The sequence below is a fragment of the Fusarium poae genome, chromosome 1 (genome assembly GCF_019609905.1).
Source record: "Fusarium poae strain DAOMC 252244 chromosome 1, whole genome shotgun sequence".
NCBI lineage: Eukaryota > Fungi > Ascomycota > Sordariomycetes > Hypocreales > Nectriaceae > Fusarium > Fusarium poae.
This window is the reverse complement of record NC_058399.1, coordinates 8,129,710-8,146,493: the sequence shown is the minus strand read 5'-3', so window position 1 is coordinate 8,146,493 and position 16,784 is coordinate 8,129,710. Positions and strand designations below refer to the sequence as shown.

The window sequence follows — 16,784 nt, the reverse complement described above, 5'->3', positions numbered from 1 at the left end:
TGATTAAGCAAAGTTATCCGATCGGTCCACCCAAATATCCTCCAATTCTGCAAAGCTGTGGAAGTGCACAGATCGGTGCTGGTCGCTGTAGAATGGCAGCGGCGTATCCAGCTTGACGTGATACGGCTTCTTTTGCATACCGTCAAATGCATTACCCATGAAACTGTAGTTCCACCTGCCATCATCCGGCACAAGGAAGAATCCTCTGAATCGTGGGCTGAGCAGCAACTTGCGCTTCTCACCCATCGTTGTAGCAAAGCCCTGCGGCTGATCGCTCTGCGTGTCCTTGTTCTCGGCTCCCCACTTGTAGCCGTCTGGTGTAAGTCCCCAAGCCGACAAAGATACACTGCCTGGAGTGAATGCGACAGAAACCGTCACAGTGTTGGTCTTGTCCCACTCGTTATGCGCATCCAGGAGCTTGGAGTGCTCGGTAACATCCACGGCGGACATATATGGCAGTTCGCTACCAGAGACAGTGTGAATAACGCCCAAAGGCTCCATGCCCTCGAGGAATTCGCTCTGAGGGAGTTGCTGTGGCAGCTGCACGTTGCGAAGCCCACCAATCTGCGGAATCATGACAATACATTTGACTTCCTTGACCTGATCGTTGTCAGGTGCCGAAGAACCGTACAAGTAACCAGCGACCTGCACCCTGAGGTCTGCAATTGTGATGAAGCGCTTCAGAATGTTGTTGGGCATAACATAGGTAATGTCGTCGAGGTCGTTGTCGACAGATGAGACGTAAATGTTCTTCGCTCGTGTGCGCAAGTTGGATGTGGCAATAGCTCGTGTTCGCCACTCTGTCTTGGAAGCGAAGGTTTGCTGCTCGAATTGCGACGTGGTCGTCACAATGATCTCCTCTCCGTGAACATTCTGAGTCTTGGTAGTGACCGCTGTCAACTGCGCCTGTTCCTGCTGCTGCTTCTCAATCTCGGCAGCCTGCTGTCGTTGCATGGAAGGTGCTGAAATCTCCATACCCAAAATGATGTCTCGCACTTCGCTGGTTGTTAGACTCGAGACGTTGACATTGTTCTTCTTTCCATAGTCATTCAGAATGAGATCTCGGAGCTGCGTTTCAACCTTGATCCAATCCTCATCTGACAGTGATGGCCAAATGTGATGTTCGTGCGTGATAACAGTCTTGTCAGGACGGAGAACGAGCTTTGTCTTGTCCGGATTAACGTGGAGAGCACGCAGAATAAGAACGAGACGAGAGAAGGCAGTGTAAGAAGAAATGCTCTTCAACCACTCATCATACAAGTTGAACAGCACCATCTGGGGTTGCTTAGCGCGCAGAATCATGTCACCAAGCTTCTCGACCTTCATAGCCGCCTGGAAAGGAAGTTGCAACTCGGACGCTCGGATAGAAATGTTGGGAAAATCAAGCAAGTGTACTTCGAGAGGATCCAGAAGGCCCTTTCTCGTCACAATGAGTTGCTTGGGCTGCTCCTCTACGGGCAACGAACGGATGAGGGCAGCGACTTCCTCGGCAGTCTTCCACTTGGCAAGTTGACCAAGACGCTTCTGTCCAGCCCAAACACTGGTATGGATGATCTTGAGGAACAGCTGGCCAGTTCGCGGGTTGAAGATAAAGATAGCACCATTGATGGGCTTGGTTGTCAAGTTACCCTCAAATGTCTTGTGAATCGTGACACGATAGACGTTGGTATCATCGATAAATAGCTGCGTCTGATTGCTAAATAGTTCTGAGTAGTTCTGGGAGTTCAAGAACTCTTGGTTGCTCTCAGAAGCATAAAGCTGTAGACCCTTTCGAATACGCTCGCGAAGGACATACAGAGCAGGGTTGGCCTTCATGATCTTGGCCATTGCCTGCTGAACAAGTACCTTGAGACCAGGGAAGTACATGCCGTAAGCGGAGTAAAGGTTGTAGGCAAGATCGATGCCGACCATAAGACCAGTAGCCGAAGGGTAAATACTGGCACTGTCCGTGGTGTAATCAAGGTACTTGGCTCGCGTATATCGTTCAATGTCATGAGAGTCGTAATCGCCATATCGGAGCTGGACATCAACCCAGAATTTATTAGTAGTTGTTTGCTCAATCACGTCCTTGGTGTCGTAGAGCAGAGAAGGTCGGGTAACGTTCCACTTGTGGTTGGAGAATAGGAGAATATCGGCACAAGAACTGTTCATTTTGTAAGACTTTCGAGGGTGAATTGTCTCCTTCTGAACAGTCTCAATGCCCAGAGATTCCAATTCCTGGTCGAACACCTGGCAAAGATCCATAACAACTGACTCGTGGATCTTTTGCCACAAATGGGCGCGGAAGATCTGGATCAAAGAGATCTTCAGAGTGGGAATTTTTCCGTGCAAGAAGATACCAGTCAAATCAAGCTGGACTTGGAAACCGACATATACATTGGCTCTGTTAATGGTAGGTGACCACCAGAGAGTGAAGCGGCGGTTGGGAATTTGGTTCAGACCCGAACGTTGAGCGTTGGTCAACTTCTTGAATTTCATGCTTTCTGCAACACCACATTAGTATTTTGAGCCATTTTTAACGTTAAAACAGAGCACGCACCTTCAAAACCACTAGCGCGCTCCCAAAATAGGCCTTCCCATGATGGAAATCCTGTTGCTTTGAAAAGGGTGTGTTCAAGAATGGTCTCAACACCACCCAACGCCTGGATAACATCGGTTCGGTACGCGTTCAGGTTCCACAATTTTCCGTCATGACGTTGACTAGTCCACCAGAAAGGATTGTTTTTCATTAATTGATAAATCTTGAATTCAGCTCGTGCTCGGAAACCCTTGTCGAAGCTCAGGGTGCTTCGGTCCTTTTGGAACAACGTGTTGATTCGGGGAAGACCGCGGTCCCAGCTATCTTCGAGATCCTCAAGAGTAAGACGACGATTCTGTTGGTTAGCTTCTAATCTCTTCTGGGAATATTCTGTCCAGACGCGTTGGGAATCAATGAACTCGGCCTCCCAAGGGATGATGTATCGGAAAATGTTCGGAATGAGGGTCTCCTCATCGTGGGTCATTCCTGCCCTGTAATGAGTGACACCAGTGTCGGTTTGCTTTGACCAGCGCTTGTCACTGGCAGGGATCAAAATATGAGAGCCCGAAATCATACCAAGACCACCAAGTTCTTTGGGTGTGTAGAAGACAGCAGGAGGGAAACGAGAAGGCATCTTGGAGTTCAAACCAATCTTGACTCGAGTTTGAATCTTGGTCTCGCATTTGACAATAGTGTCAAGCAAGTCGACTGTGGAAACAGCCGCTTCACGGTAGTAGGTGAAGAGAGCAATCAACGCAGTGTTCCATTTGTTCGCAATCTTTGTGAACGTGGTAGAACCTGATGACATAAGAATTTGTCGAATGCGATTGTTAAACTTTTGAATATCCTCCTCAGTAACTTGCAGGAAAGCGTGGGCTGTCCTTTCTTTAGTAGTGTTGTCCACAAGGGACCAAACGCTGTCCTTGACCGGGAACTCCTCGTTCTGGTTTCGGATCTTGGGGAGAATGCGGACCTCGAAACCACACATGGAAAACAGCAAGTTGGGGTTGTCGCGACTGTAGACACTAACAAAGCTGTCGTCCCAATCGATCGTTGTCACAGATCGAGGAAGACGGTTCTTCAAGTCCCAGAAGACAGCTCGTCCGAGGTTAACATCGTGACGCATCAAGCGCATACGAGAATCTCTAGGCCAGCATTTTTTGCTCTTGTACCCGATGACATTCTCAAAGTTGGGGTCAGGTTGCTCCGTGAGGAATCGTTGGATGAGATCTCTAGATTCCTCAGCAGTGAATCGAAGCATGATCCAGATTTTATCAACGTAACGGGTGTAGAGTCGAATAGGATGGCTCGACTCAGTCTCACGGTCGCGGAACTGCAAGAAGTCGTTGGGGCTCTGAGGCGGACCGGCAATCTCACTGGCTCGCTGAGGTCCAAGCAGGAGAAGATCCAACACAAGACCATAAAATTGGAACACGAATGCAGAGAACTGAAGGCCACGAATCATACCATAACTGTTGACATGGTTCATGTCCTTGTAGGTAAGCTGAACGTTGTTCTTGGCTGTGATGTAATCCGCCAGGTTGTGGTCCATAATCAGTCTCAGGAGAGAATTGAGAAGTGTGAGCTCCATCTTCTCGTACACCTTGGATAGCTCTGTCTCAATCATGACGTTGCACTCGCCGTTCTCAGTCTGCCAGACACCATCAAGGTTGTTGATACCTTGAGCCCACTTGTAGACGAGAAGGGGTGGGACTTCAGAATCCGAAGGTTTGATCCAGGCAGGGAAGAGATGTCGCTGATCTGCTTGGTACCAGAGGTACTGGTCAAGGTAAGCATCAGTGATTTTCTCGATGGGTTCAATGTCATAAACAGGGTTGATCGTGCTGTAGTTGTCGTTCATATCAATCTTGACTTCCTTGAAAGCTCGCTGGGTGAGAAGGGCGCGCTTGATACTCTCCAATGCGGTGCCAGGACTATCATATGCCTGCTCAATCAGACCCAGCTCTTCTCGTTGACTTTGGTTGAGGCGTCCCTTAACTGAATAAGCCTCCCGAAGACGCTCAAGGGCGAGGATGAGGATTTTGGTGTCGTGCTTATAAGAAACGCTAGGGAAGGGAATAGGTGAGAACTTGCGGGACTCGAGCCAGTGTACGGTAGTAGTATAGATGGCAACAGCTTCCTCAGAGGAGACATAAGGACCATCCTTCATGTGGTTGTGCTGACGCTCCTGCTCGGCCTTGAGCCAAAGTCGTGTCAGACGGCCAACATTCTTCTTCGCAATGGTCTTATCGACAGTGGCTCCTCGTCGAATACGCTCACGGTTGTAATGAGCGACCGAAACCCACCAATCCGCCTTGGACTTGACATATCGAAGAATAATGTTCTCTATAGGTGCAGGCAAGCCAGGAACCTTCCAGGGAATGTTACTCTTCCAGCATCTCCATGCCTCAGACAGATGCTGAAGAACAGTGTTGACTTTGTTCTGTTTGATGCCCTCGGGCATCATATCCATAAGATCAGCCATAACAGAAGCTCGAAGTTCCAGATCAAAGTGAGACTCGACACGCTGTTTGGTAACGGTCTTTGCAACTCCCTTGCTGTGTCTACCTTCGAACTGACGAGACAGAAGGTTTCCAAGCCATCTCTCAAGCAAAGGAATAATGCCTCGCATGAAAAAGAGCCAAACCCTCCAAGCGGGAGCCCAGAAACCGCAGCCTGGGCCCTTGCCGACAGGGCCAGAGTTAAAACGATAGTAAATGAGATGCTTCAGATCCTTGCAAGTTCGAATCTGATGCATCAACTTGTACTTGTATCGGTACATACCCGTAAGCTGACCGACGTGGTTGAAGGCGTACAAAATACCGTCTGCCAACTGGAAGGCATCGATGTTACCCAATCTGTACTGCACCTGAGCATCAACAATGAGCTTGGTCAATCTCAAAATCTCTCGCATCAAGTGGAAAGCATTTCCGAAACGGGACTTCTTGCGCTCCTTTGTAGTCAAGGTCTTGACGGGCTTCAAATTAAAGTTGTAATCCAGGTGAAGGTAAGTCAAGTTCTTGCGGTGAATAAGGAGGTTAAGCATATTGAAACCCTGGCGACAAACCTGCAGACCAGCCTCAACCCAATCGATGGTAGTCTGCTGGAAGAACTTGGTCTGTTTGAGAGATCGCATCAAGTTCTGCTTGTTCTGTGCCTTGGGTTTCTTCTTGTGAAGATCGTTGAGAACGAAGTTCTTAAGAAGCTTTTGATACGAAACTCGAACCTTGACAGGAGGTCGGTCGGATGGAGGGTGCTCAAGGTACCACTGTTTTACAAGCGGCACGTCTTGTGCTCGAACCATACGTCCGGATCGCCGGTCAAAGGGATATGGCGCCCACCAGAGATCAACGGCGGATGATGTATCGTCGTTCTCAATATCCTCGTCGGCAAGGAATGGCTCAACTCCAGCAGGAAGCTCGAAAGCATCCTCTTCGGGCTCCTCCATGTTACCGACACCGAAAATTTCGTCCTCGTGAGAAACTTCAACATTCTTTGGCGCAACGGTTCGCGAAGATATAGGGTTGATGCGGCGGTCGAAATGGAACGTCGGCAAATCAGGATCGTCTGCTCGGTTGAAGACAACTTGAGGATGAGAGTGCCAAGATAGGTGAACACTTCTCGGCAACGAATTATAAAGGTAAGGGTACGCAACTCGGAACTCGGTTCGGATGGGGTTTCGGAAAATAATGCGATCGATAGCATTGAACTCGCCGAAATCCTCGTCGTTGGGGTCGATATCCTTGTATAAAGGCTCAAAGCGAGGTCCACCTGGAAGGGCGACATTGAGGGCCTTGGCCGATAGCAAACTTTTGAGGTCGAAAAGATAGAAATAATTCTTGTCAACAACATCAGAGACAAGAGGTCGACTCAAACGGAATAGAGTCGCCATCTGAGGGAGCGTCAGGTTCCAAGACTTATAACTTGGTCCGTTGACATGTGGTGTATCGAGGAGAGGTCTATGATCGTAGAACCATTCGTACACGGCTTCATCATCCTCTTCGTCGAGTTCCATCTGAATCGGCTCGAGAGGCTCAACATCCTCCAGGTTCTCAGCCCACGACAGGGGGGGCTCTTCATCATCGAAAGGTGGAAATCGCATGCGCTTGAATAGTCGTCTGTCGGCCTTCTCCTTTCGCATGAATGTCCACATCATCGCCCATTGCGCAAAAAAGACTGGCTCGATTACTCGGGGGATTTCGTTGACTAGAGTCAAACAACCGTTGACATGGTAAAGCACCTTGACCTCGCGAGCCGACTCCCATGGCATAGGCATATTTTCGAGAAGTTTAAGGACCGCATGTGGCATAAACTTAAGGGCTCCAAGATAACTGCGCTTGTCGTTTGTATACTTCTTTTGCGAAACATCACAAATATCCTTTACGATCTTCCGTAGATGTTCAGGCGGCATATCGGCTTTCTGTGTCTGTACAAATCCACCCTTGCGCTTCTCGCCAAAGCGATTGCGCTGTGATTTGACCCATTCTTTCTTCTTTTGCGCAAACTTCGCAGTATGAAATGCCGGTGTCGCCGTTGATGGTAAAGAAGAAGGCGGAGGAGGTGGAGGAGCAGGCGTTTGAGGAGGAGGAGGCGCTTGAGGTTGAGGAGGAGGGGGAGGAGGAGGAGGATTTCCCCAGCCTGGGGGAGGAGGTGGTGGTTGCATGATTGCTTGATGTTCTGAATAGGTAGTAAAAGATCGTGAAGCTGTCGCCACGGCAAATTCTGGGGAAGACGCGATTGGTGGGTCCGCCCACGTGACCGACATAGAAGACGCGTTGATCTACTCACGTGACTTTATAAGTAAGTCATATAAGTCATATAAACAAATACAAATATAGCCTCAGAGCAAGAATACTTTCACCTAGACGGGCTTCTTTCAGTCCCTATTTTCTCACGACTGCCTGCCTATGTATCTGCTGACTAATTCGACCGAAATACCCATATGAAAGAGCAGCTCGTCAAATTTAAGAGATGATGTTATTACTCATACTAACCAGACCTCATAACCAAGGGAATGATCCTATATATCTACTATTGTGCTGCTGGGGTACTGCTATTAGGATCACTTCTCTTCTTATTAATCTCCCGAGTCGACCGCCGAGCATAGTTCTAGACACGTTGACAAATAATGGTTGTATTATGTGCAGATTATAGTGTGTACCTATCTACCTACCTAGTATGCTTGTGAGAATTGCAGTTCACAAAGAAAAGCTAGCCTCCTAAACCTTGGAGCATATAAATGAGTGGTCTAAACACGACAGTCTAAGGCATAAACTGACCTACTAATTCGTCTTCAATACTTCTAGAGGTAGTGGTCAAATTTCCTAGTACCCCAAGGCCGAGCTTTCAGATAGGTGGTTTAGGGTAGCCACTTTAGAAAGACCTTGATGTTCGTCCAATCAGAGGCCATATAATAGAAGCACAGCCTTAGTCAGCCTCGAAGCTTCAATTCGTCGTCGAGGTTAACCATCATTCAAATCGACCATTACGACGGCCAATTCGTCACGCGAACCACTTCAGCAAGACAACAATAGCCGTCAATCAAAATGGCGCACCTAAGTAGGTTGAGTGAAACTCCCGAGAATCGAGCTTTGCTAATCGCTGTTCCATAGACGTCAAGCCGGACCCGGCCTACCTCAAATATGCGGGTGCGTGACTTCTCCTCGACTTCGGCACTGATCACCCTCGACCCGAATCCATTCTAACAATATGAGTAGCTATGATGAAGTCGCGCCATCACTACTTCCGATGGACGCCTCGAACCGCCAAGATCACCTTCATCTACGTTGGTGTGATCCCCGCCATCATGGGCTACATTGCCTACAAGACCGACGTAAGTCTGGCAGCAGCCGCCGCCGCGATTTCGCGAATATCAAAATACTGACTTCCGCAGGGACTTTGGGACTTCAGGGCGAAGCGAAAGGGCGACCTCGTCTACGAGAAATAAATCGAACGAGAATCGGAAATTTGGGATGTGTACATTTAAAGCGTCATACCTGGGATAGAGCCCACGGTAGAGATTCAATTAAAACGAGGTCAAATATGAATAGGCCATGGCCGGACTGTGAAATTTCTTTTATCGAATGAGAAATGGGTATAATCGAGTGACACCATCAAAATGAGCGCTGTCTGTCCCCTACCACCTCCCTCTGCCTTTCGGTCTCCCACCAGGGGTATCTGGTAACCTTTCACCCCTTCTCCATTCGCCCATAGGGAAGTCTCCCCCAACCTCGTCTCTCCAGTCGCTTCGGCTTCCCTTAGAGCCTCCGCGACCGGAAATGCCGTGTCCTCTTTCATGCGAACCCGAAGCCTGCTCCCTTCGCACACTTGAAGCGGGTGCCACTGAACCGTCTGGGAGCGGCGGCAGTATTGCGCAAGTGATGTAATCACCAACTACGAACCGGGCACCACTGAGTGTTTTGTGTTTGTCGTCAGAACCTTTTGCTGTTGCTTTCATAGAGATATCCCCAGATGCATCCGAACTAGAGTCACCACCTATCACAACACTACCAAGGTCCTTGGCCCCAAAGCGAGGAGGTGAGCTTGGTACTATGGCTGTGTTACGAAGATCCGGAAACACCAGCTGGAATACTAAACGACATCCCACTGAAGGTGATGGCAAGACCGAAGGGTTGGTAGCGGCAAGATCTAATGCCAACTCTTGAAGAGTACAGTCCGACCACGTATAAACAGAAATGTGTGGAGGGAGACTCTGCGACTGAAACTCATCTGCTCTAGCACAAAGATGTAAGTATTACTTTTAAGCGTATTATAGTAGGGTGATATGAGTACCTGTGAAGAGCTCCCGTGCGATAGAAGAGCTGTAATAAGAAGGGTGTTGTATTTTCGCGCACCGGTTTTGGCAAAGAAGAGTACATTTTGAAGAAATCATCAATAGGGCACCAAAAGATTATTAATTTAAATGGTGTATTGAAACCAGATCTGCTGTTAGTTATAGAATCGCAAGTGATAAGAGTGGCATTCGTCAAGGCTGGCCGTCTGTCGATTAGCCGATATCGCTATATCCGTAATCAATCAATACCCAATTTGAACTCTAGCAGTTTGCGACAGGTTCACAATCATCAATCAATCTAAGCAACTTGAAATAAAACTAAAAAAAATTATCAAAATAAGCCGAACCACCAATCTCAACATACTCCTTTACATTGGCACCGACATATCAGCAGAATATTGTTTGATTTCACTATGGATTTCGCGGCGCTGATGAACAAGGAGCTCTCGAAGAGTAAGAAGGGCGGTTCCGGAAACGACGAAAAGAAGTACCTGAAGCGTTCAGAAATCGAAGCGCAAAGAAAAGAAGCCTACCTAGCCGAACAAAAAGCCCTTGAGGCCGAGCGACAAGCAAAAGCCGCCGCAAAACGTAAACGAGAGGAAGACGCGGCTGCCGAGAATGCCGTGCGCGAGGAGAAGCGTCGCAAACTTGCAGAGGAAATGAGAAAGAGGCGCGAAGAGAAAGAAGCCGAGGAAGAGCGCGCTCGAAGGAAGCGACTTGGTTTACCAGAGCTGGTAAAGGCCAAGAGCGAAGATACTGAAGATGGTGTTCACGCGAGTGAGGATGTTCCTGAAGAGGAACTTGTCGAGAAGCTAAGGGCTCTTGGTGAGCCGGCGGCCTTGTTCGGGGAGAGTCATGCTGCACGGGTGAGGCGATACCGCAGGTTGACAACAGTAGTCACCAAGGGCCCCATACCGACAACGTTGGAGCTTGTGGAAGAGAAGGATATGAAGGTCAACAGCGAGCTACCAAAAGATAACGAGGGCAGGAAATGGTTGTTCCGACAACTGGCGAGCTACTTTACTATGGTTCTTACAGAGTACGAGCGTGCTATGGAAGCGGAGAAGCGGGATACAACTGCTGGCAAAACAGCATACAATGCGATGGTGCAGACCCGAGAGAATATGAAGCCGGTACGTTGAAATAAATCACCTTCTACTGCAATGTCGAAACTAACTCTGCCTAGCTTTTTCGCAAATTCGAACAGGGAGAGCTTGACGACGATATTCTCAAGCCTGTTATAGAAATTGTCCAAGCTCTCCAGGAGCGCCGCTATGTGGATGCCAATGATGGATATCTGCGTCTGAGTATTGGAAACGCAGCGTGGCCTATTGGTGTCACCATGGTTGGTATTCACGAGCGTAGCGCTCGAGAGAAGCTACACGATGGTGAGAAGGGTCATGTCATGGGTGACGAGGTTACGCGCAAATATCTGCAGAGCATCAAGCGCTGTCTCACATTCGCACAAGTTCGCTGGCCGCCCACAGACTTGCGGCAGTTGATGGGTTAAAGGAACTTGGTAGCGGGAAAAAGCAACAAGTCAGAAGCGATCTCGAGGTTTAACAATGATACCCCCTTGAACATATACGAACAAATGTGCATTCAATCATTATGTGAAGAACATTCCATTTGAAATAAAACATGTATGTCCCTGGACGCCTGATCTAATCTGCCACACAGTACCTCCGCGTCCTTGCGGATAGTTAAAATCAGGAAACACCAACGCCTAGGCCATAATGCGATATGCCGTTCATTTGTTCGTAAGTATGTCCAGTCCTGCGGGGACTCAACTTTCTCGACAGCTGCTGAATCACTGGTCCCCTTCAGTTTTGTTTTGCTGAACAGATGCTCTGGCATCATCGTACCACTGCTCGTCGATTCCACGACCGACTGGGCCGGCATGCTGTTGCCTTTTACCGACGACTTCCAGGCCAGCAGCAATAATGTTCATGCGACGAAGCCTGTCCTTTGCCTCTTGCTCGTACTGGCGAGAGACGTCAAGGGCCTGCTTCTGCATCTCAAGCCGAGGATTGGGCTGAACAGCAATAAGCAGCTATAATGAGTTAGTGTATGTAATTAGATTATAAACAATGACTCACTTTGTTCTTTGCATCAAGGTGGGCCTTGAGAGTTCCCTCGCGGATCATGGTTACAAGTTCTGTTTCAACCGATTCCCCTTCTGATGCAAATGCCTTGTTCAAGCTCTCGAGGGTAACACACGAGAACGGAATGAAGTATTGGACGATACACTTGTTCCGAATCTGCGAGTAAAGCGTGGGGATATGGCGTTGCAGGTAAATGTCGAGTAAATAGTCGTTTCGAACAGATTCGAGGATGGCCAAACAGTTTGAATACCTGCCATTGACAAATAGACTGATGGCCTTGCGGATGTGTGACTCGTTCTCTAGGAATGAACGGAAGGATTGGTTGTCCAACAGTCGAGTCTGAAGTTCGTCCCTCTTCATAGTTGCTAGAGCAAGTAACCCTCCGTACACTGCTATGTCGTTGGGGCTGGCGATGTGGTTGTATTGCGCTGGGGACAAGGTAAAGTCGACTTGAAGAAAAGAGTTGGCGGCCTCTTTATAGTGCTTCAGCCCGAGGAGCGCGATACCGGATACAAGCTTCGTATAAGGCTGGTAGATTCGTTCCTCGTCGCCACTCTGAACGCCGACGATCTTTCCAAGATTGTTGAGTACCATGGTCCAGTCGCGCCTGGCAATGTAAACATTGACTAAGTGTATGCCGCAGTCGATAATATGTTTGGTGGTTGTGACGTCCTGTCGCATGCGATTGTACGCTTCGGCTGCCGCCTCTAGGTTTCCGGTCTTCTCAAGATGCTGCCCCAAATCTTCGTTGCCCATCTAGAGTTTTGTCAGAACTTTAAACGCGATAGAAAAGTATCATAACGTACTCGAATGCTTTCTTTGATCAAGTTGTGACGGTACTGCTTAAGTTGAGATTCAAGACGTGCGGTCTCGGCTTTGTTCTCACGTTCAACTCGATCAACCCATTCTGTTTCGAGTTGAGCCTCTGGCTCTTGAGGGGCCGCAGTACGGAGACAATTCCAAGCTTCACCGTATAGCGATACATCTGAGCCCTTCTTTGCCTCAGCTATGGCTAGTTTGAGCGCATCGATGCATAGCGGCACTGATGACTTTCCGATTTGTAGGAGACGATCGATTCTCGTTCGACCTAGACAAGTTTAGCGGTCATGTCGGCATGGCATCGATAGCGGCGTAGTAACGGACCGGTGTAGTTCGAAATATAGAGGTCGAGGTCGAGTTTGGGTTGTTCTTGCAGGCAGTTAGTACAGCTTTCTCAAGAGTGCGCTCGAATGATGGTTCACGACACTGACGGCATTCGCTGAAACGTACCTTTGACAATGATGCCGCCCGTGTTGCTTTGCTGGCTGAAGAAGGCCAGAAGGGAGTTTGATTCAGACATTATGGGTATAAAGCTGATCTACAGAGCATCCAGTGTACCTATGCAACAATTGGAGATGCAGAGAGATGTAACTTGACGTGTGTTTTGGTGGATTGTCATGAGTAGCTACCTCCTGCTAGGCTCCAACGGGGTGGTGGAGGTCAAAGGTGGGGGAAATCGCAATGAGATCTCCAGGACAGATGTGGGGTCAATTTCCCTACCCTATACATCCTAGCCCGTGGACAAAGATGAGTGCAAGTTGACTCTGTGATGGGCCTGACTGCTATCCCAAAAGGTCATTTCTACCAGCATCAATTGTGGGCAGGGTTACAGTCACGCAGAAATAGGTTTCCAAGAAGAACAGGTTTATCTTTAGACTTGAGTCAGGTACTCTAGGATAGCCATTAGTCTTGTTTGTTTAGAGTAATTTTGTTGGTCTATCGTGAGTGTTTTTACGTATTGAATTCATGGACCTTGGTACGGCTACAGATGGACCATGATGCTTGGGAACCTGATGACTGGTTGTCAAGGTAAACAGATCGGTAATGAGACCAGGCCACCTGTACTGTGACAATTATCAGTATTTTTTGTTTTGTTTCTTTCTGCAGTGTCGACCTGTGTTGTTCTTATACTGTACCACACTCAATCAGTTTGTCTAAAAACTCGGATTATTTTAATCTTCAGTATCATGCAAATAAATTGCATCAGTTCCCAGGTCGCATTCATGCTAACTTAGAGTTTCAAGAGGCTCAAAATTAAACTGTCGGATACAACTGTGGGAAAGACTGCTTGGATCTGGATCGATCGGAACATGGTGGAAGAGGTTAAAACAAAGCTTTCACGCCAAGACTGACGCCAAGACTTGATCATGGCACGGTTTGGTAGCAGATGAGGTTTGGTCTCTTCTGGGCCGACTCTATCGGCCGAGGGAACAGGAATACTGGGTAGGTATAGCCTGTGGTTTGAGAACCTGGCACCTTTTCCACCAGTCAGCGATCAGTAAGCGTATAACAAAAACCCGAAGACGCGAGAGGGCGCGCTGTCAGGTCAGGAACTATGATCCAGATAGAACATTCTCGGAGGAAACCCGGACAAGAGCCGGAAATTTGGTCTGGATCCAGGTGGTAGTGCTTGGCTGTCATAAGAATAGTAAGACGAATGATGTCATATACACTAGTATCTTCAATAGTAGTAGTAGTATTGAATTTGGAATATTGTCATGGCAGATGCAGTATGGCTCATCAGAAAATGGAATGGGCTGCGAGCATATAGAAGCAGGGTCTCTTTTGATGAGAGAGAGAATGGTGGATGTGGCCATTAGGTGTGGCGCTCTGGATCGCTTGTGCAGCGCGGTGGAAGCCACATAAAGGATTCACCCATTCAGAAGCCGCCAGCTTCCGTGATTTCCGAAGCCAATAAATGGTTGTTTCTAAATTGGGCTCAACATTGGAGATGCTGCAATACCGCAAGTTACAGGACAAAGAGATGTCGGCTATAAGGCAAGAGACGAGAGGCAGCCAATACCCCAGAGGTTTGACCATCAACCTCGATTATCTGATACCATCCAATTAATCAACGAGGACCCTGAAACTTCCATGTCATTGCAACTCACCGACAATTTCGTCATTAAACTTTTGTTTTATTAAGCTCCCACCATGCGTCAGCAGCAGCAAAGGACACACTTAAGCCAGTGCATTCGTTTAGTAGACTGCAGGATAAGGTATTGACAAAGTTAGGGCCGTATGCGGCCGTTGAAAATAGAGTTGCTAGTGATTTGCAGGGATCACCGACAGACATGCAACGTTGTGATGTGTACGGAGTATTCAACAACAGATCGACGTGACGCTTGGTTGCGCCCTTTGCCGTCCTCAATTGTTATCTCGCGACTCCGAGACTCTTGAGCCCTTAAAACGGCAGTTCTTGCCACAAGACCTCTACCATCGCAGATAACACGGAAACAAGAATAACCTCCACAAATTCCTGGTGTTGTGAGGCTTAGGTTCATCCTAGCGCAGCCATTCACAAGCCTAACAAGCCTCCACCACCGTCTGCAACCCATGCAAGCAAGTCGTCAAGGTCAGGGTTGATGGATGTGATTTAGCTGACGACAAGGTTGGTCTAGAGCGTTTTGCGTTTTGCGCTTTCGTTCATCGCCCCCATTCGGTACACGTCCATTCAACCTGGACGTTCAGATAGCGGGTGCTTAAAATTACTTCTGGGTACTGTAGATGTTGCTTGTGTGGGTGCCAACAATGACATTGTCATGTTTGCCGACAAAATCATTGCAGCACAGGACTCTTTGTCTATCTCTTGTCCTGTCCAATCGATTGATTGATCAATCAATTGATCATGGTCATCTTGAATCCGCCGGTGCAACAGCTTGAGCTTGTTCACAGCGGCGCTGAACGGCGGTTCTTCCAAGAGGGGGTGGTTCCTGAGACTGCGAGTTTATTTTGCGGCCGCGCGGCTTTCCATCCGTCCACTGGAAAGGCCCTGGCCAGTGGAGATGCCTTCTCTTTTTCTCGAGGTTGCTGTCCCGTCTTAGCCGTGGTTGTGCTTCAAATTGCGCACACGTTGGTACTGCAATAATATATTATTCGTGTTCCTCTTCAAGGGAGGGGATACAGCGTCAAGAAGACTTTGACATGGAACTCAGCCACTGATGCGTTACGAGACTTACATACAGTAATTAATTCGTTAGTGTAGTGCATTTGCTGATTACAATGGCCCTGACTCATTCATGTAACTAATGCGCCAAAGTACAATGAGGTAGTTCCCTGAAAAGAATATTTTGCATGCGACAGAATGAACGACATCTGTCACTGGTGCGTGGTTTCTTGATCAGAGAAAACAAAGTAAAAATCAGGGACAATATTCGTACTCAGCAGGCAATTAATATCTCGTGAAGACAGGTTCTTTTGTATGTGTACAGCAAAGTGAGCAAATCAATACCTCTGGATCCATGTTTCCTCCCCTGCTGGTACGGTACGTCGAAGGCTTATCCCCTGCGGTACATCCCGCTTACCTTGCGAGTAGGTTGGAATGCACAGTGTGAGGTATCGTGGAATGTTGGCTACCTATGATTCTGTTCTCGAGGGTCTCTGGTCTGTTAATGAGTCTTGAGATACCGTCTTCATCGTCATGTAAATCATCGACCATGAATACATTAACCCCGATACTGGAAATAACTCTCATGATACGGAAATCAAATAGACATGCTGTTAGCTTTGCGTTCTTATTCAATTTTGATTAAACCCGCAACCTTAATCCAATTATTCCTTGTATAAAAGAAGCAGAATGTTGAAAGCCTCAAAGTGTATCTAGGATACCTACAACGCCATTGCCCGCAAACACTCCAATACCACTACTGCATATTAGCCATGCGTGGTTGCTGTCTCAATGGGTAGCCTGTTCTGGAAAGATTGTTCTGGCGACGTTGAGTTTGGCTTTAGAACTGTCTCTCTTTACAGTTTACGCGGAGTTGCAGAATGTAAGTAAGAGTACTGTACCCTCCTCTTCTCTCCTCTACCTGTACCATAGACTACAGACGCAGTCGCCCGTTGGCGTTTAGTACTTGGCTTTTAGTCTTGGCTCAACATGTTTTTCGTCTTGGTATTACTTGGCACTCGAATTTCCCAGCCTTTTGTGTCTCGTTTTCCCTTTGGCAACTCTTGATTGCTAGCCCTGAGTCTTGGGCAAATCTTAGCATGCGCCGCCGTTCACTCTTGAGGTCTGGGCACAGTTGGTGTGCGGTGGCCTCACTCAGAGATCACAGACTACGATTACAGACAGACATGTCTACCTTGTCCGCTTTATCTTAGTACTGTACCTTGAATTTGGTTCTTTTTTTGTCACTGCGCTAGCAAATAGCGTAAAAAAAAGATACATGTAAAACTGTGTCAATAACACGGTGTTAACTGGCTTTGACAACTTAATCGAAGCCCGCCCCAAAAGCCTGGCTTGTCCGCCTGGGCTGGTTAGGAGCTCGGGCAGGTCCTTTTGATGGCCCCGCCCAACTGACTGCCCTTCTCTCCCCTCGTTCGCTCATCC

General features: G+C 48.0%; 5 protein-coding genes across 5 annotated transcripts; 2 read left to right on the top strand and 3 right to left on the bottom strand.

Moving 5' to 3' along the window:
* Positions 1-3: 3 nt before the first annotated feature.
* PRPF8 (Pre-mRNA-processing-splicing factor 8) lies at positions 4-7,181 on the bottom strand (the record flags this gene model as incomplete). Its single annotated transcript, XM_044847234.1, has 2 exons — positions 4-2,483; positions 2,540-7,181. The coding sequence occupies 2 exons, from the start codon at positions 7,179-7,181 to the stop codon at positions 4-6; spliced, it is 7,122 nt and encodes a 2,373-aa protein (XP_044713150.1).
* An 883-nt stretch (positions 7,182-8,064) lies between these two features.
* On the top strand, positions 8,065-8,465 carry FPOAC1_002657 (uncharacterized protein; the record flags this gene model as incomplete). Its single annotated transcript, XM_044847233.1, has 4 exons — positions 8,065-8,077; positions 8,131-8,166; positions 8,236-8,351; positions 8,412-8,465. 4 exons carry the CDS (start codon positions 8,065-8,067, stop codon positions 8,463-8,465), a joined length of 219 nt encoding a protein of 72 aa, XP_044713149.1.
* A 189-nt stretch (positions 8,466-8,654) lies between these two features.
* Positions 8,655-9,396, bottom strand: FPOAC1_002656 (uncharacterized protein; the record flags this gene model as incomplete). The annotated part of the gene is made up of 2 exons (XM_044847232.1): positions 8,655-9,252; positions 9,311-9,396. 2 exons carry the CDS (start codon positions 9,394-9,396, stop codon positions 8,655-8,657), a joined length of 684 nt encoding a protein of 227 aa, XP_044713148.1.
* Positions 9,397-9,724: 328 nt separating this feature from the next.
* FPOAC1_002655 (uncharacterized protein) lies at positions 9,725-10,821 on the top strand (the record flags this gene model as incomplete). Its single annotated transcript, XM_044847231.1, has 2 exons — positions 9,725-10,444; positions 10,498-10,821. 2 exons carry the CDS (start codon positions 9,725-9,727, stop codon positions 10,819-10,821), a joined length of 1,044 nt encoding a protein of 347 aa, XP_044713147.1.
* Positions 10,822-11,121: 300 nt separating this feature from the next.
* FPOAC1_002654 (uncharacterized protein) lies at positions 11,122-12,755 on the bottom strand (the record flags this gene model as incomplete). Its single annotated transcript, XM_044847230.1, has 5 exons — positions 11,122-11,364; positions 11,411-12,172; positions 12,223-12,503; positions 12,560-12,604; positions 12,686-12,755. 5 exons carry the CDS (start codon positions 12,753-12,755, stop codon positions 11,122-11,124), a joined length of 1,401 nt encoding a protein of 466 aa, XP_044713146.1.
* Positions 12,756-16,784: the final 4,029 nt, after the last annotated feature.